Genomic DNA, 25268 nt, shown 5'->3' on the forward strand with positions numbered 1-25268 from the left:
TAAAAGTCATTACTGTCTTGAGTCCTTGTTTCATCAGATTCATATCAGAAAGTGTGGAGACCTTTGTTTAAGTCCTGCCTGGAGGATGCCGGAAAGGGGGAGTCAGTTCTCCATCGATAGCGCAAGGCACGAGTTTATGGTGGGAGAACTCTCCCGTATAATTACAGCATGAGCTAGAGCCGAGCGAGGGAGTGGGAGTGGCTTCCTGTTCCTCATCTATATCCCGCACTTTCCATTAATGTGTTTAATGGGATAATCTGCCCTGCTTCTGCTGCTGCAGTGCCAGAGCATCATGCCTTTCTTCCTGCAATGCAACGTTGAATTGAATTAATTTGCTTCCCCAATTGAGGTGGCAAGCTGTATAAAAGAGTGAGATGAAGAACGGGAATATGTGTGTGTGTGAGAGAGAGAGAGACAGACAGGCAGGCAGACAGACAGACACACTAAAAGAGTTTGTGTAAGGAAGTGACTATCAAAGAAACGATTTTTAAAAAATGATAACGCCGCTTAGAGAAACAGTGTGAGAGGGGTAAAGATAGGAAATTAATGTGCAAGGGTGTGGGGTGGGGGAGATGAGAGATCGGGGGGGGTGAGCAAGAGGGAGAGGAGAGGAAGGGAGCTAGAACAAGCTACAAACTACAGGCTGCCTTCCTGGGTGGAGGTTTGAGCTCAAGCTGATGGAGATGAGAGACGCACCTCACAGCACAGGAGCACAGACGGTGCACAGCAAACAGCACAGCACCTCACAACAGCCTCTTATGGACACACTTGGGTGCCGAAGCTTAGTTTTGGATGGCTTGGCTAATGGCAAACCTGGACCACTGCCACAACTTTGAAAGGCTGCAGACGATAGTGAAGCACTCACCGGTTTGGAGTGGATGGTCCCGCTCTTTTTTTTCTCCTTCAGGATGATGGTTTCTTCTCAAGGACCTGTGGTACTTGCTTTTCCTTCTGTGTGTCAAGCTGAATGAACTCCGCAATGCTCGCTCTCTCTCTCTCTCTCTCTCTCTCTCTCTCTCTCTCTTTCTCTCTCTCTCTTTCTCTCTCTCTCTTCTGGATTCTGTGTGTAGAATTCTCTCTCTGTTCTCAGCCTACTTGGAAAATCATGACTGGATAATTCACCTTCTGAACCGCACTGAGACGGAGCTTGCAATTTTCGCGTGCACAAAATATAGTCACCGTGCAGATCTGTGAGTACAGAGACAATGTAAGATGCTGAATCTACTGTTACTTTTGACACTGACCTGCGTAACATCCTGAACTCCTAAAATAGCGGCATTCTACCTCAGACAAGCCCGCCAGAACAGAGAAGATTTTCAGTTGTGCTAGTCTCTTTTCAGTTTTTGGCAAATTATCCATCTTAAAGGATATATTACATTTAAAACAATGGACACATGCATGATGTTAAGGAGCATATATTAGTTCCAATATGTGATATTATTCAAATCTTTAATCCTTCGATGCTATTCAAGTTTACCTTTTAACATGACAGATGTTCTTGAATAAAATGAAAACTATCTGAAACTCGTACAGCCACAGTAAAGGTGTGGAAGACGTCTCATGGTCAGCCTGATCTGTCCAATATGTGCCCAGCAGCAATGCCTCTCACTGGGATAAACGCTGTACATTTATCGGACTCCTGCCATGGAGCCCAGGACACTCTGCCCTTCTGCCTGGTGCTGTGCCCGTGTGAAGAATGTTCTACAACTCACTGCTAGGAGCTCCGGCCCTGGCTGAGAGTCCGGATCGTAGGAAGTGCATCCGTGGCCACATACGGATGGTGATGGACCAACTGGAAGAGGTTCTCACTGAGCTGAAGGATGTGGCTAGAGAGCTCCGAGAGGTATTCTAGAGCACACACACACACTGCACATCAAGAAAACCGCACGGCTGACACTGAAGCACAAACAACCTGTCAGCTGTAAGGCCTAACTATAATTAAGGATTCAAATGCTTTGCTGCAAAGCATCAGAAAAATAAGATTCCTTCTCATTAGTGTCAGACATGCATATCTGGTTTCATTTTCTCAAGTGAGTTAACCAGTACTAGGTTGCTTCATTTTGCATCATGTGATGGGAGGTAATCTCTTCCTCCACATGGCTGTTTTCTTTCTTTCACTGGTTACTGTATGATACTGTAAGAACCCGAGCACTCAGTTCCTCGCCCATCCCAGTCTTTGCTCCTCTATAATTCATCTGGAGTTCTGAAGATCAGTCGTACCTGCCATCTCAGCCTGAGATCACTTCAGTCTGAGAACATCTGACGTGTTTCCCCAAGTGATGCTACTGTATACACGCATGTCTTCTTTAAAGTTATAGGTTGTTCTCAAATCTTTATCCCTCACCCTCTCCAACAGAACTGCGGAACTGGGATTATTATCCATGAACCAGTTTGAGGCCGCATTGGCGTCACCCATTAAAACAGCTGTAGCTGCAACTCAGGTTCCCAGTTAGCTCTTACGTCCAGCCGTCTTCTCCCAGTACTGCGGTACATGTCAGACTCTGTCCTTCTGACCCACTACCATCTCTAGGCATCGTGATCTGCGCCCAGGAAGACGGTCACTACCGGGTCTGCATTACCCATGAATATCCTGACAGTTCAGGGCTGCGCTGAACCTGATAAAGGAAAGCTGACATGAAAGTAGATTCTGATATTCAATAAGGTGATCCACAGCTCCACTTAAACCAGAGAGACGTCGTAAACACACTCATACAGCGTACTTCAGTGGGGCATTTGTGTTTGAGACCTGCAATTTTATTCAACTCTCCAGGTGTTTGGAGAAGGAACTCTGAGTCTGTCATTTGTGTCCACTCTAATTAACATTAGATGTTTCTTACCAGACCTTGCCAGCTAAATCTGAGTTTGTCTATGTATGTAAATGATGCCTAATGAGCTACCCTTTCTATCCTTTACTCCATAACTAGATTACATATCAGAAATTTCATCACGTATATATCATCTCATAAGTCGATTGATTCTGTTTGGTGCCTACACAAGTGGGGAAAAGGTACAGGAATGGAACAGGTTAAACCAATAAGATTATTGTTTTAATATTGTTAATAATCATTCTCTTTAAAAGCAAACGCACACAGCCGGAATTGTTATAACTGCATCCCCTTCACTCTGAGATCATTATTACTGATTGACACACAGCCGTGCTTGGTTCTGTGTGGGTAAAGACAAGCATGAGGGGGATCATGACCGCTCATGTCAACCTGCTCCCCCTCCATGTGATTTAGTGTCTCTGCTGTGTGTTCCAGCCTTGAGAATGTCTTGTACACAACTTCCACTGTCTCAGAATGTGGAAGAATGACCACTGTGTTCACTGCTCACTGTTCACTGCTCAGTTTTGAACAGCAACATGCCATAGAGCACACAGAAATGAACAGCTAATAGCAAGTCGAGTCAAGAAGAGCAGGTTAATGGAGAAGTCAAGAAGGTTAAAGGAAAATCAAGAAGCAGGAAGATGTCAAGAAGGTAGTCAGGAACATAATCCTAATCACCCAGTTCAGACCCATAATTCAGCAGTGAAGTTGATCATTTATAGAGAAAATTAAGAGCAAGACGTTGCACGTGTGGTCTTTCTCGCAAATGCCAGTTAATTATATTTGAATTCTTCTTTCTTAATTTGTAATTTCCAATTTTTTTTCTACAGGTAGTAGCTCAAATTGACAGACTGACAGTGAACATTGATCTGGACACGGAGGAGAACAACGTGACCCTGGACACAGGACAGGACACGGAGGAGAACAACGTGACCCTGGACACAGGACAGGACACGGAGGAGAACAACGTGACCCTGGACACAGGACAGGACACGGAGGAGAACAACGTGACCCTGGACACAGGACAGGACACGGAGAAGAACAACGTGATCCTGGCCACAGGACAGGACACGGAGGAGAACAACGTGACCCTGGCTTTCAGCAGTGAGAGAGAACTTAGGGAAGTTTTTAGAGCAGAGACTTTTTCTAAGAACCATGACATGGGCCATTTACTACAGACCCCTCTGGTAGACACTGCTGGGAGAGAAGAATCGTGCCTGTGCCGTCAGAGCTGTGGAGACCTCCCTGCCCTTAATGGAGCCACGGTGGCCTTGTACAGCCCCACGGCCTCCTGGCTCTTTGACAGCAGAAAAACGCAGTGCTGCGATAAGACTCTGTATCATGCGCTATGCTGTGATGATGATGATGACGATGATGATCTTGAAGAAGAAAACTGTGGCGGGAGATCCTCCAGGTTTTCATCCAGTGACTCTGTGTTTTCGACCTCCCCCTCACGACCCGTGAGGCCTCCGGCCTTGTTGTCCGGGTCTGCCCACAAATGGCAGATGAAACCGGGCCCCAGCAAAGCGACTCTGCGCAACAGGAGCACCCAGACGGTGTCAGACAAGAGTACACAAACTCCGCCTCCCTACAGTCCTGCTAAACAACAGACTTCAAGTAACCACAAGTACTAAACTCCTTATAAACACCCCACTGACATGAAACAACTTTGAAGTGAACAAATCATATTTATTCAAAAGGTGTTAATGCTACATATGTCCATATATTCTTTTCTCTTTCCAGGAAATAAAATGCTGCTTTTAATTCTTTTCTTTATTTCCGTATTTAAGAGTTAAGATTACCAGTGCTTTGTCTGCTTGAAGCTGTCACGGGTGAAGACCATGCAGAAAAGACAAATGCATGTCTCCACTTATTGAGTTTACTGAAACGAACGAACATAAACGTGGACTAATCCACAAGTAAAGAAAGCCAACAGGCTTATAAAGGTAGACATAAAAATGTAACACAAAGGTGAAGCAGCAAATAAAGTTCAAGACACACCACCTGTGTGAGGTGTGGCATACACTGAAAACACCACCTGTGTGAGGCGTGGCATACACTCAAAACACCACCTGTGTGAGGCGTGGTATACAATCAAAACACCACCTGTGTGAGGTGTGGCATACAATCAAAACACCTCCTGTGTGAGGTGTGGCATACACTAAAAAAACACACCACCTGTGTGAGGAGTGGCATACAATCAAAACACCACCTGTGTGAAGAGTGGCATACACTCAAAACACCACCTGTGTGAGGTGTGGCATACAATCAAAACACCACCTGTGTGAAGAGTGGCATACACTCAAAACACCACCTGTGTGAGGTGTGGCATACAATCAAAACAGCACCTGTGTGAGGCGTGGCATACACTCAAAACACACGTGCCACAACAAAAGCACAACAGAAAGTACAACATAAGGCCATGTGGACGCCACGGAGGAGGGAGACACTGGTGAAGAGACACTGGTGGAGAGACACTGGTGAAGAGACACTGGCGGGGAGACACTGGTGGGGAGACACTGGCGGAGAGACCCTGGTGGAGAGACACTGGCGGGGAGATACTGGTGGAGAGACACTGTCACAAAAGCACAATATTCTTGAAAATGATACCATGAAGAGTCTAAACTAGTTTTGGTCTCACCCCCACACGTGCAGCAAATAGCTCCAAACTAAATTGGAGGTGAACTTACCTAAAAGAAAGCATGAACAGCACAGCATTCAACTGCATTCAACTGCTCTGAATCCTGGTAGTCTGATTAAACAACCTTCCTAAAATGATCAAGTGTATAAAAAACTTTTAACTTATTTACTTATTTTCAACACATTTCTTCTTTACACAATGTTAAAAGCATTCTGATTTATAAGAAGATTAATTGTAAATGAACTTAAAATGCATTAAAAGAGGTAAGGGCTCACCACGAAGGACAATGTGCAGTCGCAGTTTCACTCAGTTAAGGTATGATGTCATTTCAGTACACCTGGTGTTCCATGAAAGTAAGAACCCCAATTTAACAACAGATTTAACAACCGAAAGATAAAAAATTACTTGAAATGAGTGATAGCTTATCCTCCGTAATGTCAGAGAGGTTAGCCTTGCTTCAGGTCAGAAATGAGGGCAGCTGACTTCAGAATTGCCCTTAGGGCTATGTGCTGACTCATTCACTCAGTAATCCATTCCCCAGTCATAATACTTTATCTCAGTCACTCACAAGAAAGGCCCAGCGTGAAAGTCTTATGTAGTGTTGTAGATTCAAAAGTGAACAATTTAAATAGCTTTGAAAGCATTTTTACATTTTTTTGTGGCATTACTCTGCTTAACACTTGCTATATAGACGATGTGAGGAAATAAAGCAGTACACAGTTTAGTTTACCAAAACATAATTTAACAGGAATTATCATTTTTGTGGATGATTAAAAATACTTACTTTATATTTGTCTCAACCTGAAAGAATAACATTTGCTAGGTTCTTCTAACGAAGTTAGTTACTTCGCCTATGTTGAACCACTGCACTGTTACTTGAATCTTATAAGCTGCTGATATTAAAATGTTACATTTTCCAAAGTTAAAACATGAATTCTCTGGTGCCTCCTCACCGGACAGTTTGAATGTGTAATAGTTCAGCTGTGACGCGGTTCTCCCTGGAACGACAAGCTGCCTACATGTCGATCTGTCTCCCCTGAAGACTACGGCTGTGTTCGAAATAGACTACTACATACTGCATACTGCATACTGGACTCAGTATATACTGGATACTGCATACTGGTCCTCGTAGTAGTATGCAGTACAGTTTCCAGTATGCGACAAAAGCAAAGCATACTACGGGGTCACGTGATCGTAGCGTTGCATGATGGGATGCAGTACACCACGAAGATAGCTCTGTTTGCGTACTGGAATATTTTGCGGAAGTAGTAGGTCATCCGGGTATGTTTCGTGTACTGGAAATTTTCATTTTGGTCACATACTGCGTACGGCATACTGATTTGGGGCTCGATCAGTATGCCAGTAGTATGTAGTAGACTATTTCGAACACAGCCTAAGTCTGCACTGGAGGGGTGTGGCAAGCAGTGGGGTCAGATTGCACAGGTGACCTTCCTCTGCCACCTCTATGTCTTGGTGCCCATGTGACACAAAGCTCATCCATTCTACTAAGCTGTGTGAAGGATGAAGATGAGAGAGGAAGTGCAATTCTGCTGATGCAAACATAAAATAGTCAAAACCCAGTGCACCAGTTTGCCACGTTCATAAGGTTGGCCAAAGACATAAACTGTTGACTTTTGCGAGTAATATGTGCACTAATCAGAATGAATTAAGTACTTTGTATTGTTGTATTTATATGTACTGAGTTTCTTACTTAAAAAATACTGTATAGATCCTGCTCTCAACCTAATGTTCTACAGGCAGATTAAGACAGATTAAGGTAAAAGTTTTAATATGCTTCTTGTTGCCTTCTTACTCTCTCTCTCTCTCTCTCCCTCTCTCTCTGTCTTCCACTTGCATACCTAATGCTCAGTCACTTGCTCCATAATTCCTCTTAGGGTAATGCACATTCTGACTTCTTCAGGGTGCTTAATCTCCCATTCTCATCAGGACACTGCAGATGAGGTCTTGAGCCTAATTAATCAAATTAGAGAATCCATTCTGCAGCCACTCTATTAATCAGACACACCATGTGATTTGCATCTCAAATCTCCATCCAGACCAACTCCAGACCATACACGCACATACATGTGCACACACACACACACACACACACACACACACACACACACACACACACACACACACACACACACACACACACACAAAATCATCAGTATGTTTTGTTTGTCGTCTCATTTAATACCTTGTTATAATACACGTGCCAGGTATTTTTAAACAGTTTAGACTCCAAGCCTAACATAACCCTATGTCATCCATGTGAGAATTCACCCACACGAAGCCTTTCAGATCCAACCCAATCCAGAGTAGCTTGCAGTTCAAACAGATACAGACGCAATTAAAGAGGGTAAAACATGAGACATACTTAGGAAAAAGTTCTTACTTTGAACATAATACGATTCTGCACATGGACGCCACATTTTAGTTAGTTTAGTTGCATAAAAACAATTATAAGTCAATATGTATGCATGTGGTTAAATGATACTATTGAACAATATTGTACCAGGAGCACTACCAAACAGTGCAAAGTGCAGTGCTGTTAGTGGTGTGGTTCTGGGGCAGTCCCTTGGTCACGGGCACTATCCTCGTGTTGCCCTGGGCGGTCCTGCTGCCATGTTGTTCAGTGTGCAGGTAGGGCATCGCTAGGTTTGGCTTAACTAGATGTCTCCTCTTTTCAGGGTGAGAAACGTGTGGGCTGTTACCTCTTCCTACCATGACTAGTGTGCCCTGGTTCCCCAGGGCTCTGCCGTCCCCGCTCCTCTAGTGTGTACTGTGGCGGCTGGCACTCACTGAAGAGAATATCCAGCCAAGCAGCCATCTGTCACTGTGAATCACAGCACCACACCACCAATACAGGTCTGTGTGACATAATATTCCAACTAGCGGCAAGGAATGAATATAGCTGAGAATGAAAAGGGAGTTTCTAACTTAATTCAGCGGTTTATAAAATGTTTTAAAAAAACAGTATATAATACATAATCCTTGTGAATCTTCAAAGAGTATTTTTACGAACCAATCAGTTAAAGCAACTGTCTTATTTATTTAGGGAACATCACAGAAGGTGATTGTAACAAAACTTGAAGACATGTTCAATAATTCTTCCTTCTTCTATGATGCCAAGAGCACCTTTAGCAACCTTCTACTTCTACTCTGGTCCTGGAGAAGCTTTTCTGGTGCAGGACCCAAATACTCAACTCCGTCTGTGGCCACAGTAGCTACTCAACTCCTTCTGTGGCCACAGTGGCTACTCAACTCCTTCTGTGGCCACAGTGGCCTCAGGTAGTATATGGGTTACAATCTGTGGGACTATCCACAAATCAATAAACAAAACACAACTCATTGCTCATCTTATTAAATTAGGTACTCATGCTATGCCCTGTCTACTGTTCTCATCAAATTGTTTATTAAAAATATAATCAGGTGGTAGATTTTTTTTGTATGTCCTAGCTCAGCATGTTTTTAAGTAGCCTATCTATCTATCTATCTATCTATCTATCTATCTATCTATCTATCTATCTATCTATCTATCTATCTATCTATCTATCTATCTATCTATCTATCTATCTATCTATCTATCTATCTATCTATCTATCTATCTATCTATCTATCGTCAAAACATATTCTGTTCTTATATATTTTAGTTTTTATTTTACCATTGTACTAATGTTTGTAGGACACTGCAGCCTGTGCTAACCGCAGGCTATGAATGAAACTACAATTCCCATACGCGCCGTAACGTTCACCGCTTACGTCCTTCCGCACAAATGAAAGATGGAATTTGTGTATGGGACCTGCTTACTGTAAGGAGACCAGGAGATAGCTAGCTACACCTTAAAAGCCTCGTAAGACTGTACGATTATGAATGATTGCTTACGTTTTATTGCTTGCTTTATCCGTCCGTATCTCCTTAATCAATCTAGAAAGCAGTTGAGCCTCTAATCTGAAACGGTTATCTATGCAAAAGCGCAGTTATATCTATATCAACCCTCATTGATCAGATTAGTAATGGATTTTTCCGAGTGGCGTTTGTCGTTGAAACTCATGGATCAACCTTCTCTCCCAAAGTCAGTGCTTCAGTTTCCAGAGACGGAACCTGGCGACGTTTTACCTGGAGAGTATCGGGTCGCCACTCTGAAGCAACTTGTTTCAGCGCAGTTGCCAGATGCGATTCCGGATCCAGAGCTCATAGGTGGGTTATGGCTGCAACAGTGAGTGGTTTTAACCTGTACTTTAAACACAACTGGCCTGTTAGCTGACTTACTATTGCCATATGAAACAAACTTGTTTGCCTCTTTATTATAAAAGACCTACAGAAAATCATCACTTCTGCATGGGTACACATGTCATGTAGGTGTAACTGATATTTACAGTTTACTGTTAAAGACTTCCAGCAACTTCCATGTGCACTTCATCAATTTTCAACTCTGCCCCATTGAACATAACTGATGATATAATTTTTGCTGGTGGATCACATAGAAAATTAATGCTTTCGTAGTACTGGCTTGGTAGCGTGGCTGAAAGTGTAGCTGGAGTTTTTACTTTAAAGGTCAGTGTAACAGCTGCCATGTGAAATATCCAAAACACATCTTGTGTTCAGAAACTGGCCAATAATGCAGATATGAAAGCTGGCTAGCAGGATAATAGGTAGCACATAGCCCATAGAGCGAGTAGTGATAGTGTGCTAGAGGCGTAACAATACTGTTATGTGTTACAGAGTTGGTGTTCTGTGGCAGAAGACTGAGGGATGAGCTCACCTTAGAGTCTTATGGGATCCAGTCGGGATCAACTGTGCACATCTTGAGGAAGTCATGGCCAGAACCCGAGATCCAGCCTGGTAGGGTCCTGCTGACCAAGAGTTACATTAAAGGAAAGACAACAAAGTCGCGAGATGTAAGAAGATTCAACGGTGATGGAAACATCTCTAATAATGTGTTGTTTCAGAGCCGGTGGACAGAGTAACCGCTGCGAGAGAACTCCGAGTGCTTCAGTCAGCCCTTCACAACAGCGCAGCCTACAGAGACTCGGTAGGTTCAGGTTTACGTCCACGCAGGATCTAAGGAAACATTGACTTTAAGGAACGAAACTCTTGTGTTTCAACCTAGATTTTTAAAATGCTGAACAACAAGGAGTCTTTGGATCAGATCATTGTGGCCACACCTGGTCTGAGCAGTGATCCACTGGCCCTAGGTAGGTTGCTTCTGTGTATTTATACATTTGAGAAAGCATGTTGCATTATTGCATTGCAGAGAATAAAATAAGTCAGTTGTTGTATACATTACCTGAAAAAGGATTGGTAGTGTATCGGTTCAGCTGTATATATTAGGTATATAGACATACCTAATTTTTATATAAGTATATAGATATACCTAATTTATATATATTTGTGTAGTTTTGCCAACAGAAAATTAAACCAGTGAATTTCCTAAAAGTTTAACACATGCTAACACAAGAAGCTTAACGCATCCTAACTCTTCATGTGCTAAAAGTGATATTTGTGACATTTGTGTTCCAACCTTATCATGGTTCTAGTGCTGTGAGACATTTGGGAACTCAGCTCTTAGTTTAAATGTGAATACTGCTCTTTAGGTGTCCTTCAAGACAAGGATCTCTTTGTGCAGTTCACAGATCCCAGCATGCTTGACACGTGAGTAAGATTACCACAAAACTCAGTCTTTTACTGATTCTGCTTGCTTCCATTGTATTCCTCTTCTCTGTTTAGATGAATTACACACCAGTTTAAAATGCTCCAAATATGTTAAGTTAGACGAATGCCCTTGCCTCTGTGTCTCTCCACTAGGTTGATTTACTCTCACCCAGCCCTAGTTAATGGCATTATTCTGGTGATGCATTCGGTGGCTGGCAGCGTGCCAAGCCAGCATAGTGCCAGTACCTCTCGGAATGTGTCTTCCAGCTCATACAGTGACATGCCAGGTGAAGCAGGAATTCAGACAGTCCATTTGAATGCAGCTCTAGCATTGTACATAATTTTGTATCTATAGCATATACTGGAGCGTATACTAGTGGTACCTATAATTTTGTAGCAGTTTAGATCAATGATATTTAAATTTTTTGTCATTTTGTGTTTAGCATGCTTAATATAATGATATTAGTACACTGATAAACAATGACTAAAGAGATACTTTCAACTGCAGGAGGTATTCTCTTTGAAGGCATGTCTGATGATGAAGAAGAGTTCCATTCGGTTAGACATCACATTTGTTATTAAAATTGTGATGAATATGTACTGGCACTGTGCCCTTTTGAGTTAATGTTTTTTGATCTGCAGCAGGGAAGTGGTGGTGGGCCAACCTCCAGTTCTGCAGACTCTACAGGTCTAAGGCCTGCTTCTTTAGGGTATCGTGGAGCATTGGGCCCCAGACCCATCACTCAGAATGAGCTTGCCACAGCCCTGGCCCTGGCCAGCACTCCAGACAGCAGTGCTGTCACCCCCACCGTAGGAAACCAGGTACACACAACTCTTAACACACTAATACACACTGGCGGACGTACTCTTACAACACAAATAAACCAAGCACTCAAGATTTTTTTTTGATAATCTAAATGCAAATTTAATCTAAACACAGTTTACATTTCTGTATATGATACTGCAAAAGCAGTAGTGTTAGTTGTTTAGTGTTTCATTTGTATGGGAGTACTGTATTCAGAAAGTAAAACATTGTTGTTCATTTGGTCATGTACTCCAGCCCATTCTATATGAAATTATGTAGTGAGTTTGTATTAAAATACAATAGTCAATAGTCAATTTAATTTTCATTTCAGAACTGGAGTTCAGTGGGTATTAGATTGGCTATTATTTCTTAACAGTTCATGGGATACATATTTTGAAATGAAAGCTGAGAGCCTGCACCTTTTCTTTGTAGGCCATTATAACACTCTGAAATTGATGATGTACAAAAAAGCACTTTTCATTGTATCCACTCACGTCTTTAACTCATCCAGCTAAGTTCTGAAAGCCAGTCTGATTTATACATGGTAATAGAACCATGACAAAAGAAAAGTGCCACTGGCCAAATATTTTTGCCGTTAACTACAAAGTGATTCTATTCGTAAATCTGACAACAGGAATAGTCTTTTTCTTTTTCTTCTATATTTTCATTTTACTTCTGAACATCAGCATTCACTCCGAATCTCACTGTGTTGCTGTTAGGGTCCTTCTTCAGGAGTGTCTCCAATGCCTGCAGGAACTCCTATAACAAACGACCTCTTTAACCAGGCACTGCAGCAAGCTTTACAGGTATCCAGCATATCGTCTCTGCAAGTGAGTACCAACCAGAGCATTTTCACAGCGTGCCAAGTGTGCTAAGTAGTGGCTTTGGTGGAAGGTCTGTGTGTAAGACACCTATGGACGTGTGTGTTTCCAGAGTCAGTGGCAATCCCAGCTTCAGCAGCTTCGTGACATGGGTATCCGAGATGAAGAGCTGATCCTGAGGGCCCTGCAGGCCACTGGAGGAGATATCCAAGCTGCCTTGGAGCTCATTTTTGCAGGAGGAGCACCATAAGTCCCTGCAGTACACACTTGCAACCACTAGGAAGCAGATTCTGGAAATCACTTATTAAGACGGCGAACAGTGTGGAACACCACTGTACAGATTTTGTATAGGTTCATTTCATGGTGACCTTTTCTGTTTCGAAAATACAAGCCGTTTGCACTTTCACATGCCGATGTTTTATTTATTTTATTTCCATATGATTATGGGAACATAGTTATGGCATATGATCCACTCATGTTGGCATTTGTAATTAATAAATTCTGTGGATCTTACCATCTGTACTAGCTTGGAGTAAGTTTGATTCTGTCAGGGGTTTTAATGCTTCAAGAACGTATGCTTTAATCAAACACAAGTAATTATAGATATAACTGTGTTAAGCTTTGCTTCCAATATCCTACTATTCATGTTTTCAAATAACTCAAAAAAGCATGTACACATAGCTCATCACGGAAGTCACCAAAGATGGTGGGAGTTGGGAGAATGTTCACAATAAACAGAATAGTGCTACGACATTTATTTTCCTGACAGTACAAATATTAGATCTTCCACTGCTCCGAAGTAGGAGGACTACTTCAAAGAAACTGGACATCAATGTAAAAGAACAGAACATATGTTTTCGCTGCTGTAGTAAGACCACAAGCAGCAGACTTAAAGTTGCAGGGTTGGTATGAAAGACTCATAGGCCCCATTGTATGGCCTCCATTGTCAGTACCACAATGAAAATATAGTTCACAAAATGGCAATGTTATTCAAAGCTATTTTCAACTGATGCATACAAGTTTGAGCTCAAAACTAAAAATGAAATTCAATCATTCTGTTTTCATGTGCAATTGAATTGTATTTCCCAATTGGAATGAATGTTTAATGTGATGTGCAACAAGTAAAATACTATTCACCTAATGTGCATTTGCACTCAATGTCAATGCATTTGAAATGCAATTTTCAAACTCATCGCCATGTATGGGGTCATTTTCATGTCAAAACAAGAGGTCACAAAAAATATGATAAATATTATATATTTGCATGTTTTAACACTTCATATGTGTAAATCAGTGGGGAACCGTCAGGGCCCTCTACGCCCTCCCAGAGGGCCTAAAATATTCTTAAAGCATTATATATATAATTATCCAATTTTATTTTATCTACTTACAGTTTGACATTCGACATCTAAACAATTACAAAAATATAAGCAAATAAAATATTCACCCGTGTCTATTCAATCTGTGTTGGAAGGTGAGGGGTTAAGTGGAAGCCTGTGAGTCTGTGTCTCCCCCTATCAGGACTGTGATGCCCGCTGTTCGTTTACAGAGGGCCTGGCAGTTATAATTCAGCGCAATACCAGTTTCAAATGACAGCACAATTGACCAATCATATCTTCTCTCTTAGTGGGCGGGCTTAACTGTATGATAATTTCCGCCCGCTGTGGCGATGCTAGCTGTCGTTAGCACCACCGCTATCTAGTTTCGATTCATCCCTTTGACGTCCTCGTGCGCGTTGTTTACATATTCCGCTTCCGAGAACCACGGAGCTGTGAACCTTATTTTGTTTAAGACGTTATCTAGTACAGATATTATTGTTTATTGCGTTTTTAAAGCTGTACTGTCGTCTCAGTTTTTCTTTATTGCAGTTTATTAAGAAAGGGAAAAAAATTTTCGGGGGGGGGGGGGGGGGGGGTAGCGGGCCCAGGTTTAAAGGTCATGGTTCGCTACTGGTGTAAATATCTCACTGGTAAACATAACTTGTGAGCACAAGATGGGTGGATGGATGGATGAGATGGGTGGATGGATGGATGAGATGCTAAGGTAATCTAGTACTGCCAAAGTCTACATCGTCCACCACATGTGGGCCAGCCCAGTCAACGCCATAGTGATCATTAACCTTAAAAAAGCCAGAATGCATTTTTCTTCTCAGTATTTACATAATCTTGCCTTTAAATTTTCTTGACTATCCTGCTTCAGCACAAATGACAAGTCCTGACTGATTACCACATTAAAATATAATTTTGTTTAATAGTATTATTGCAAGAATTACTCAAGACATTTTAGCAGATGAACATGGAAATAAAAGCTCACAGTATAAAAGATAATCCACACTTGCACAAAAGTTAATGGATAAAATAACTGCCCCATGCAACAAACTAGAATTTGATTCCCCACCCAGGAAAAACAAAACTCTGCACCATTGGTACCTAACCCTGTCTGGAGAAACCCCTGCTGTGCACGTTTTAGCACATTCCCTTCAACTAACACATGATTCAACTTATTGGACAATTACAGCAGCAGCATTTCTGGTTGGTTGCAGCAGGAAGACACAGGATGAGATGACTAAAGCCACCAGTCCCTCCTTGAGTCACGGATCACCAGCAGATGTAAGCAGGAGCTACTCTACAGACCTCACAGACCTCTAATGATACAGCATATGGAAATCTCACAGTAGAATGACTTTTCAGGAATAGACACTGTTTACATCATAACGTTTCGTATACCAGACGAGGCAGTTAAAAGGATCACATGAGATTAGTTGACAGTTTACAATTAAGCACCAAATTTGAACTTGTAGCTCCATTCTGTAGCCCAGGGCTTTCCAACCCTGGCCCAGGGAAAACTCCACCTTTCACTTTTAGTGCCCCATTGTCCAGTTTCTTCAGTTTCTTCAACAATGCCCTTCTGCAGAAGAAGTGGGTGTGTTTACAGGAAAACAAAACAAAAAAAGAAACATATTGTAAAAACAAACCCAGTAGCACTGCTGCGTTTGAAACACTTTTACCAGCATTACAAACACTATCATGATAGCTACCATGTCAATGTCACTGCTGTGCTGGGAATGGCCCACCACGTGAATATTCTCTGGACAACAGTGATCCTGTGGTCAAAACCTGACTAATGATGAATGGAATATAATAAAGTGTGCAGCAACAGATGAGCTACAGTCTATTGTGAACCTACTTTTGCAAAACCTATAGTACATGCCTACAGTACCTGATAAAATGGAGTATAGGAGCAATGTAGGTGTATGCAAAAAAAAAGACAATACACAAAGACACAAATAAAAACAAACTGAACATTCAGCATATAATGTTAGGCTATGTTTGAAATAGTCTTCAAACTACACATTGTATACTGTATACTGCACTAAATGTACTGGATACTGGTCTGCATACTAGAATGCAGTAGGGTTTCCAGTATGTGTCAAATTCAAATCATACTATGAGGTCATACATATTAAGGTTCACGTTCACTTGGGGAAAATCTGCTACCACTATTGGGTGACAGATGCAATACACAAAGATAGATGATCTGGTTATGTACCGAAAATATTTGGCAGAAGTTGTATGTCATCCTGGTATCATACGCAAACTGGAAAAATGTATTTTGGTCACATACTGCATACAGCTTTCTGGTTTGGAGCCCAGTCAGTACTATGAGTAGTATGTACCTATTTTGAACACAGCCATATGTCTGTTTCTGCTAGGTTGCTGTAGTCCCGTCCTGATTGGCTGACTAAGGTGGAATGTTGTGGATTCTGATTGGATGACTGATCTGGAAAATCATGGAAATAAAAAATGCAATAGCCTCTTTCACATTGGATTTTGACACAGACTGAGCACAAAAGGGGAGACAATGTTGTTGCAAAGCGGAGACGCGCTGTTTCCCCTTTAACATTTGAATTTTGCCATCTTTCTAGCATGGTGGTGAGTTTGGTGCAAATGCATATTAGGAGAATAACATTTTTCTTATCACTTTGACACAATTATTGCATGATCACATGAATTTAAATAGGGAAAAATGCATTTACATAAATTGAAATAAAGCTACTCATAAAGCATTCAAATGTATACTAAAACATAAAGTCTACCAAATTGTAAGTGAAAATTAAATTATGGAATTTGACTCTTAATTCTGAGCTCAAGCTTGCATGTATGAGTGGAACATTATAATTAATTTAGAATTACACTGCCTTTTTGTGTATTAACCTAAACTTTCATTTTGGTACTGATATGTTATGTCCATTTGAATTTAACACCATAACACTGTATAAATAATACTGTTTACATTACTATCACTTACAGATCCATGTCATTATGTAGATTAACACTTTCCAATTTGAACTAGGACAACAGTGTAGCTGAATCTCTTTTATGTAGATGTAGCATCATCGCCATCAACTGGTCAAGAATCCAGCACGCAGCTCTGAATTCCTCACATGTTCAAGACATTTCAGTATTTCGTAATAGCAAACATAATTTTCTATCTTTATCTTTCTTTCTCCACGCCAATTTAGCTTTGCCTAAGAGTATACTGAAACAGACTACTCTAAACGTCACATACTGTGTATATTGGTAAATATATCTCCAGTTAGAACTTCACCTTTGCTTCTTCTCCTTTGCTTTAGAAGTATTTCCTGACACTCGTGTGTTGTGTAACATGTAAGTCTGTTAGTGATCGGTGGTTTCACGTGTGTCCTGGATTGTTAGATAAGGACTCTAAACCAAAGTTTACCACACCTTCACACGGGTGAGCTGCTCATCACACCAACATAGCCGCAAGTTAAGTATATTTCAATGCCCTACAATCGAACTTCCTAAATAACCTGTTTTTTCTTGTTTTGGCAGTAAAAATGGCCATGAAGGGAGCTTGCCCGTTACTGTCTGCTGGCCCACTTCGTGGTATGATGGACGAGAGTCTGTACGTGGAGGTCCAGTGTGTCCGCCCGGGTCTTCAAGTGACGGTACACGCGCTGGTTCTGTCGGAGGACGGGGACGTTTGGGAAGCGTTTGGCCATTACGTTAGTGATGCCTCGGGATCTGTGCACGGTGCCTATGATTCATATATTTATACAGATTTTAGTCTCACTTGATCTGAACAGTTCGCACACAGTACCGATTCTCTGGTTGTTTTGAACAGAGTTTCATTATCGCTGGTTTGCTTTCACACAGAAGAACTTCATCCGAACTGTTGTCGGTCTTTCCTCAAATGGTTTCATAATTCGCTAAACTTTTGACCTCCGCAAACAAATCAATACGTGATGTTTGGCCTGTGATTGCGGCACCGTAAAATATGTTTTTGATATCTCACCTCCACATTCGCCTGTTTTGGAAACGTCTTAATATTACAACCAACAATTACTTAAACGTTTAAGAATGGCAACCTAAGAATCTGCTATTGACTGGTGTCATTTAACGTGGCAGCCTGAGGAATTAAGTGTCTTGGGCTTTTAAAACTGCATTTAGTAATAAATGTACTTCACTGGAAACGCGTTTGGTTTTTGCATGGCTGTTGGAGCAGTTAGAACAGCACTATTACTAATAGTTTAGTGGATATGTTTTATATTCGAGGAGACCTTAATGGTTATTGCTTTATAAAAGTTAACATGGAGTTTCAACATATATGGATACAATGCGAAATGAGATTCTTTCCCTTCACTAAATTCACTTCTGGGTGAATATGAGGTACATGTCGTCGAACTCCCCACATTACGGTGGCCGAGAAAACCCATCGCGCTGCAAAAGAAAAACGCTCTGCAAATAAGCAAAGCAAGTTCATCACAATGAATGAATTTGGGTTTTTAAAACATTTAGTTTCTGTGTAAATACCTAGCTAGCTGATTACTTTTTAGCTTACCTGTGATATAAGCAGCGAATGTGTGCCTTTTTAAGAACTATATCTAGTATTTAAAGAGCATGACTAATTCAGCCCTGTTTAATGTAGTAGTAGTAATAGTATAGTAACAGTAGAACTTTATTGTCATTACACATTGCACAAGTATAAGGTAACAAAATTACGTTCCTCTGGGGGCCTTGGTGTAAAGCACAGCGAACCCAGAGCGGCCGCAGCATCGAAACACGCCGCCGTTCACAATAGGGGGTGAAAAGAGGCCTGGCACACAGTCTTTTGTGTCAAAGTTTGCGGTGAAAAGCGAGAGCCATCCTCTGACAGTCTCTATGTGACCAGTGAGACCGTCCATGATCGAATCCAAGCTTTTACTAACAGTCACAGTCTGCATTCCGACAGCTAGACAGGATAGTATTTCCTGAAAGAACACCCATAGCATGTTTGACTATATTTGTTATCTGCATGTTGGTAAATAAACACTGTTTGCTATTTCTCAGTTTCTAAAGATGTCTGCCTAGGTGGATCATACAGTGGTGTGGAACCCATGGGTCTGCTGTGGAGTATGAGACCAGTTCCTGGAAGCCGGACTGGGCTCAGGTTCAAATAAATGCATTCTTTAGTAATTTTGCACATTTAGACTGACAACCCTTCTATTGTTAATTTTGAATTTTGAATGTTTTATGGAAGATTTCGAAAGATTGATGCCTGCACACCGATTGAAGTGCGCATATCGGTGTATGGTGGCCATCTACATGAAGGGTTCCAGGAAAAATCTCCTCTAGCTTCTGTTGTTGTAGAGAGATGGTACATGGCTCCTGGAACCCAGAGGGTTGATGTCAGGGAGAAAGGATTAAAAGGGACCCTTTTCATCCCACCAGGTATGAATGCAAGATAATTAGATTGATGATTAACTTTATATCCACTTAGTTATCCACTTAGAACATTTTAACTTTTTTTTTTTTTAATTCCTCAAAGCAATTTGGAAGAACATTCCAGCCTGACTGACGTACATAATGGCCAAGTCATACCTTTCCATAATACAATTGCATTTCTCATTTGCAGAAAGAAACGGTGCGTTTCAGAGTCTATGTAATACGTCTTTAGTGTTTTTCTTCTTTAGGTCCTGGGCCTTTTCCAGCTATTCTGGACCTCTGGGGTGGAGGAGGGGGTCTAGTGGAGTATCGCTCTGCTCTGCTGGCTTCCAGAGGCTATGTTTCATTAACCCTGGAGTACATCGGCCTCATGGATGCCGAAGGCAAGCCACGTAATGTGGGCAATGATTACTTTGAGGTATTGACACTTTGGCAGTGTAGCTGTGCATAGTAAGGAATGCAATGTGTCTTCAATGTGTGGCAGCAATGTGGCATGTTTTTGTCTGCAACAGGCTGCTTTCACCGTGCTGAAGCAGCACCCACAGGTGTGTGCTGAACGAGTGGCCATGATGGGTTTGTCGTTTGGTGCTTCTGTGACACTGGGCATGGCCGCATACTCCTCAGTGATAAAGGTTAATCATACAAAAGTTCTTCTAAAAATTTTCATTACAACTCGGGGAACCTTTGCCCCTCTTAAAAATGCCTACCGTATATCTTATTGAAGGAACTGTTGAGGCACTCTGTCACATTCACAGACTTCATAGAGTAATGTGTATACCTGCCTGAAAATGTGCTTCAGTATGTCTGTCTAACCAGACTCATGGGTCACCTGGTACAGGTGATCACAAGTCTGGTAGTAGTAGTGTAGGAGTGTCCGTCTGTGTAGTGTAGTTAAATATCTTTATGGCAAATACAAGGGTGCGTTGTACGTCATGCTATAACCAGTCTTGTTTTTTGTGACTTTCTCACTTTCCTTTCCAGCCCAGATGTGTAGTCTGTATCAGTGGGAGCCATATTATGCCTGTCAACGGATCTCTGGCTGATGTCTTTGATGCAATTAAAAAGTGAGCAACGGTTTATGAACTCTCTCTGTAGTCTTAATGATTCATCAGTCCAGTTCATGTTCAGACACACTGAGTGAATACCTGCACGTGCACTTACCTTAGAGTTGAACTATGCATAATTATCTTCCCTCACTACACAGTTCAGTTGGCTGCTGGCCTTTTGGAAATACTGTTGTATGCAGCTATTGGTCAACTGACGAGACATTAGTCTCTTGAGTGAACAGGAGAGGTGTTCTCTGGGCATTTTATATATGTGCAATTAAGTTATATTACCACAAGCTAGAGAACATGGCTCAGTGAATCCGTTTCTTTTCAGTATTTTTTACTTTTATGCATGTGCGCACGCACACACGTTTTGTTTCAGTATTCTGCAATTGAGAATTCATTAACAAACCTTTTCTGTATTTTCTTGTAAGGAATGTGATGAACACCCGCTATGATGAAGAACAGAGGATCATTTGGCGGGATTTGCTGCTGCCGATACCAGAAGACCCTTTAAAGAAAGTTGATGTGAGGAGTCATATGGGAAAAAATCTCTGCAATCTTCATTTCATCATTTCATGCATTTTTTGATGTTCACAATAACTGGTTGCACATTCTCCTGAAGTCTCTTGTGTATATATAACGTTTGTTTTAAGCAGATGGGGCGTATCACATGCCCTGTTTTATTGATCGTTGGCGAGGATGATCAAAACTGGCCAGCATCAGAGTCTGCAGAGGATGTGAGTAGAGGAGCTAATATAGATCCTAATTATTTTATTGATTACCCTATTAGCCACATCTGTCCTTGTGGCTTATATAATTTTCACATTATTTATAATTTTTTGAGCAAGAATGCCTGCAGTCCTGGGTGAAGTAGTCGAACTGCTCAACATTGTAGTTCTGTAATGGATTACCAGTAACACAGAATGTAGACTAGGATTTAGTGTCCGTGCCTCCCTCTCCCACGACCAGATAAGGGAGATGATGGAGCGTGCTGAGAATAGTCACTTGCTGACAGTGCTGTCCTACCCTGGCGCTGGCCACCTCATTGAGCCCCCCTACAGCCCCCACACCCGAGCCAGCAACTACCTGCTGAGAGAAGAACACAAAAAAAAAGGTAAACCGTCCCTCAGAGTGTGTTTAAAGATCTAGCAGATCATTGTGCTTTCAAAAGCCCACAAAGGCTGAGCTGCACAACTGAGTTCCAAGCTCTGATTTTTACTAAATGTCTTGCATTACCTGTGCTGCACATGTGTTAGAAGTAATAGTTAAAATTAATTCCTGAGCTTAGAGGATGCAACGCCGTTTATTACTGCTGTTGCAGTGGTGGTGCTGTGGGGCGGACAGACAGAACCTCACTGTCAAGCTCAGGAAGATTCCTGGCACAAAACCCTGGCCTTTCTGGAGCACCACCTCTACGGTCCAGCCCACGTGACATCCGCGGTCACCCGCAGGGAAGCTGACTGACATAGCTGGGAGTATAATTCAACAGTTCAGAACAGTATGCCCAAGTGTCCTTGATGTCAACTTGAAAAGAATCATTAAAACTTGATAAAAACAAATAACATTGATTCAGATTGTTTTTTCTCTGAGCAATTAAAGAATGAATTACCATGCTGTTTGATAAATATGCAAACAAAATTTTAATTAACCATAACAATATCCATAATTACCCTGAAGGTTGATGGCAATTGTTAATCTTGAAGCCAGAGTGTGACACTGTGAAAGCAGCAGGAGGTGAGATGGAGACGAGTCGTCTTGTCCATTAAAACAAAAGGCAGGCAAAGAACAGCGAACGAAAACAGGCTTCGACGCAAAAAGGTACTCAAAGTGCAGAAGCGCTAAATAGTCACAAACTTCGCTATGGAAAGTCTTCGAATGGTGCGTTCAGGGTATGTGGCAGGTTGCCTCTCATTCAACACTGAATGGCAGGACCTGTGGGTATTCATAGAGGAAAATAAATGGAACACATGTGCACAGGTAATGATGAGGTGTGTCAGTAGGCAGGTGTAGTGGTGTAGCTGAGGTGTGTCTGTGAGTGGGCGTCTCCCCTCTGCTCTGGGACCGGCCTACCATGACACAGAGGTATTCAAATCACCTCCTTGTCTTGGAATTCTAAAAGTGTCGGCCCTGTTACGTAGGTAATACTACTACTGACAGTAATAGTAATAATAGTAATGATACTTACGAATAGTAGAAGACATTTTCAGAATCTTGTTAAAATGCACAATTCTTCTATCAGCCCGTTTTGGCCAGTTTGTAAGGTCAACAACCTGTGACCATCCACAGTTGACTGTCCAATAGCCAAGCTGCATACTGACAAACTGTTCCTCTTGCTTGCAGAGCCATCAGCCAGTTTTGATAGCATACCTGTCTCTCACAGCTGTATCTGTTGCTAACGTATAGGGGACGTACAGTATCACTGCACTAGATCAATGCAAGATTCAAGACAGGAGAGTGAAAGGAGTGAAACTTGGGAAGAAATGCAAAAATGTTGTTTATTAAAATTAAACCTTCAAGGATGAAATAAAAGGCACACAGACAAATGGCACAAAGTAGAAAAAAATGTTATGGTAGTAGCAGGCAGGAAACTGGCACAATGTTAGTCTGATAGTCAGGCTAATACACAGCACAGTGGGGAAGAACCTGGCATTTAATGTCACCCTGATGAGATTGGAAACAGGAGAACTCAGTACCCTGGTGAAGAGGAATGATGACGTGTGCAGGGCCAATGAAATGTCAGTTGCCAACTGGAACTGTGATTGGTGTTTGTAGGGGTGTGTGTGTACACTGCCTCATGTATGGCTGGATGTGCAGGCGATGTGACAGTGGAAACACAGGTGATGCAGGGTTCTCCAGGCACTCAGGGAGCGACTTTCTCAGACAGACATGACATCTTGCACTCGTCTGTTATTCGGTTTAATGATAAAATGCTACTAGGTAGTGTGGATCAGAACACACATGAAAAGACTTAAGGGAGTCTGTGGATTTTAGTGAGCAAAAAAAAGTCCATGAAAAGCACAAATGTGTCAAGGCAGAGGGACATTTTTAAAGGAATTTTGCTTGCTAGAAACTGTGCTAATGCTGCAGTGACACGTACAGTGCACAACAAACCCACGATTTTAGGTCTAGTGCTGTAGGCACTGGTGTCAGTCCGGTGCTGCTACTTCTTAACCACCGTACGTAAGGTAACCCTGTGTCTGCACTGCTGAACCGTGCCTGTCTAAGTCAGTTACAGCCTCAAGTTGGGTGACTGCCACCCTGTCTGGGTCTCTTTTACCTGTCACAAGGTCAGTGCGACACCTCAAATGTGAACTCTAGCTGGGAGACAGTGGCTCTTCCTGGTCTGACATGTCATGTACAGGTGGACTACATTGACCTGGCAATGGGTGAAGGTGAAAATGGTGTACTGGATAGAAACCTATCCAACAACAAAAGACCACACACACTGATAAAATGCTAGCGGGGGCTTCCTGAATTCCGTAATTGGGAACACCTGAACAAGTGGAATCACACACTGGTGAGGTAGATTGTCAACTTTTGAAAATAAACAGGAAATCTGTCCTGACAGACCACAAGCTTCAGGACAGGTAGTCATACCGACGACAGCAGGTAGAAAATAGAGAAAATTAACATCTAACGGTGATCAGAAACTACCAGTGATCAGGAATAAAAAATGGAAAGGCAAAACACAGTACATACCCTTTTGTCTATCTCTGTGTCTCTCTCTGTGTGTCACCAAGTGTGATGATTTTTTTCTGTTTAGCTTTTTGAAATGCATGTTTCATGTTTGCATAAATAATAATAGCTACATGTACATGTACAATATGAACCTTGAACAGCGTTATATTTACTTGGGTATTCCAAACATGCATGTGCCATTCATAGTTATCAAAATCTTCTATATTTGGTGCACATTCAATATAACTACACAAGCTTGCTATATTTCATATTACACCTGCTCAATGTGCTACAGCAGACCATTTCACCAGGTAGGACAATCGTCAGAAGACCAGAAGTCCTAATGAGTCCGCCGTGAGCTGCGGGCGTGGCTGATGTTCAGTGGGAGGGGCCAGAGCACAGCCTGAGGGTCAATAGGCCACACCCAAAAGTGGAAAAACTTAAAACACAGAGAGAAAGAGTTGGAGAGTCTGTCATATAATAGAATTCCTGCTTTACAGGTTATAGTCATGTTTTCCCCTGTAACTATGGATTATGCATACTGTTATAACCACCATTGTTGTTGTTATTATAGATAGTAAGTGTTAGTGAATAGTGATAATCGTATTATAAGCATGTATACTTGAAAACCCCTTTGTCTGGGCATGTACAAATCTTAAAATCTGCTTTGACCTGTTACTTAACATTTTCCTCCGTTTTTTGCATGACTATGTGCACATACGCTGCTACAGGATTGAATAGGCGCTGTGGCTGTTCTGATGGCTATACAAACACCCCCTAAAATAAGCATGTGCCTGATCTCTTTCACATTAACAATTACTACCAGTGTAAAAAGAGACTGTACAGCAAAGGTTTTTCCCACAACAGATGCTCCCTGGCCACTCCATCCTCTGTGCGCCTTTCACTACGACAAGCATAAATCAGCCCTCAATGGAACATTATCCCCTTTTACCAGGGAGCCCCGTGGCTCCTTTGCCTCACACACACACACACACACACACACACACACACACACACACACACACACACACACACACACACACACACACACACACACTCCTC

The 25268-nt window shown here is 41.9% G+C and overlaps 3 protein-coding genes and 1 long non-coding RNA gene across 6 annotated transcripts; 3 read left to right on the forward strand and 1 right to left on the reverse strand.

Annotated features, from left to right (window-relative positions):
• Nucleotides 1-625: 625 nt before the first annotated feature.
• LOC143515190 (uncharacterized) lies at nt 626-4925 on the forward strand. Its single transcript, XM_077007261.1, has 2 exons — nt 626-1843; nt 3656-4925. Exons 1-2 carry the CDS (start codon nt 1697-1699, stop codon nt 4457-4459), a joined length of 951 nt encoding a protein of 316 aa, XP_076863376.1. The 5' UTR covers nt 626-1696; the 3' UTR covers nt 4460-4925.
• LOC143515194 (uncharacterized) lies at nt 4136-5921 on the reverse strand. The gene is made up of 3 exons (XR_013131050.1): nt 5742-5921; nt 5516-5594; nt 4136-5400 (listed from the first exon to the last, which is right to left on the reverse strand). It is a non-coding gene; the product is annotated as an uncharacterized LOC143515194 (long non-coding RNA).
• Nucleotides 5922-9178: 3257 nt separating this feature from the next.
• ubl7a (ubiquitin-like 7a (bone marrow stromal cell-derived)) lies at nt 9179-13959 on the forward strand. Of its 2 annotated transcripts, XM_077004602.1 has the most exons (11): nt 9179-9284; nt 9550-9673; nt 10199-10318; nt 10426-10508; nt 10587-10671; nt 11071-11128; nt 11282-11415; nt 11637-11686; nt 11771-11950; nt 12653-12763; nt 12867-13959. In XM_077004602.1, the coding sequence occupies exons 1-11, from the start codon at nt 9249-9251 to the stop codon at nt 13002-13004; spliced, it is 1119 nt and encodes a 372-aa protein (XP_076860717.1). In that variant the 5' UTR covers nt 9179-9248; the 3' UTR covers nt 13005-13959. The 2 variants fall into 2 exon arrangements, with proteins under 2 accessions (XP_076860717.1, XP_076860716.1); XM_077004601.1 differs by having other exon boundaries at nt 9268-9673.
• Nucleotides 13960-17252: 3293 nt separating this feature from the next.
• Nucleotides 17253-22081, forward strand: acot19 (acyl-CoA thioesterase 19). 2 transcript variants are annotated; one of them, XM_077007269.1, is made up of 12 exons: nt 17253-17334; nt 17470-17509; nt 17608-17808; nt 19105-19204; nt 19295-19485; nt 19728-19897; nt 19992-20111; nt 20461-20543; nt 20960-21053; nt 21185-21265; nt 21498-21642; nt 21850-22081. In XM_077007269.1, the coding sequence occupies exons 3-12, from the start codon at nt 17613-17615 to the stop codon at nt 21990-21992; spliced, it is 1323 nt and encodes a 440-aa protein (XP_076863384.1). In that variant the 5' UTR covers nt 17253-17334; nt 17470-17509; nt 17608-17612; the 3' UTR covers nt 21993-22081. The 2 variants fall into 2 exon arrangements, with proteins under 2 accessions (XP_076863384.1, XP_076863383.1); XM_077007268.1 differs by lacking the exon at nt 17253-17334 and having other exon boundaries at nt 17364-17509.
• Nucleotides 22082-25268: the final 3187 nt, after the last annotated feature.

This window comes from Brachyhypopomus gauderio, chromosome 5 (assembly GCF_052324685.1).
Source record: "Brachyhypopomus gauderio isolate BG-103 chromosome 5, BGAUD_0.2, whole genome shotgun sequence".
Classification (NCBI taxonomy): Eukaryota; Metazoa; Chordata; class Actinopteri; order Gymnotiformes; family Hypopomidae; genus Brachyhypopomus; species Brachyhypopomus gauderio.

Coding starts and splice junctions, on each gene's coding strand:
- LOC143515190 (XM_077007261.1), top strand. CDS start 1,697: ATGTTCTACAACTCACTGCTAGGAGCTCCGGCCCTGGCTGAGAGTCCG. Junction 1,844..3,655: donor TGGCTAGAGAGCTCCGAGAG/GTATTCTAGAGC, acceptor TTTTTTCTACAG/GTAGTAGCTCAAATTGACAG.
- ubl7a (XM_077004601.1), top strand. CDS start 9,490: ATGGATTTTTCCGAGTGGCGTTTGTCGTTGAAACTCATGGATCAACCT. Junction 11,416..11,636: donor CTCATACAGTGACATGCCAG/GTGAAGCAGGAA, acceptor TTTCAACTGCAG/GAGGTATTCTCTTTGAAGGC. Junction 12,764..12,866: donor CCAGCATATCGTCTCTGCAA/GTGAGTACCAAC, acceptor GTGTGTTTCCAG/AGTCAGTGGCAATCCCAGCT.
- acot19 (XM_077007269.1), top strand. CDS start 17,613: ATGGCCATGAAGGGAGCTTGCCCGTTACTGTCTGCTGGCCCACTTCGT. Junction 19,486..19,727: donor GACCCTTTTCATCCCACCAG/GTATGAATGCAA, acceptor TTTCTTCTTTAG/GTCCTGGGCCTTTTCCAGCT. Junction 20,112..20,460: donor CATACTCCTCAGTGATAAAG/GTTAATCATACA, acceptor TTTCCTTTCCAG/CCCAGATGTGTAGTCTGTAT.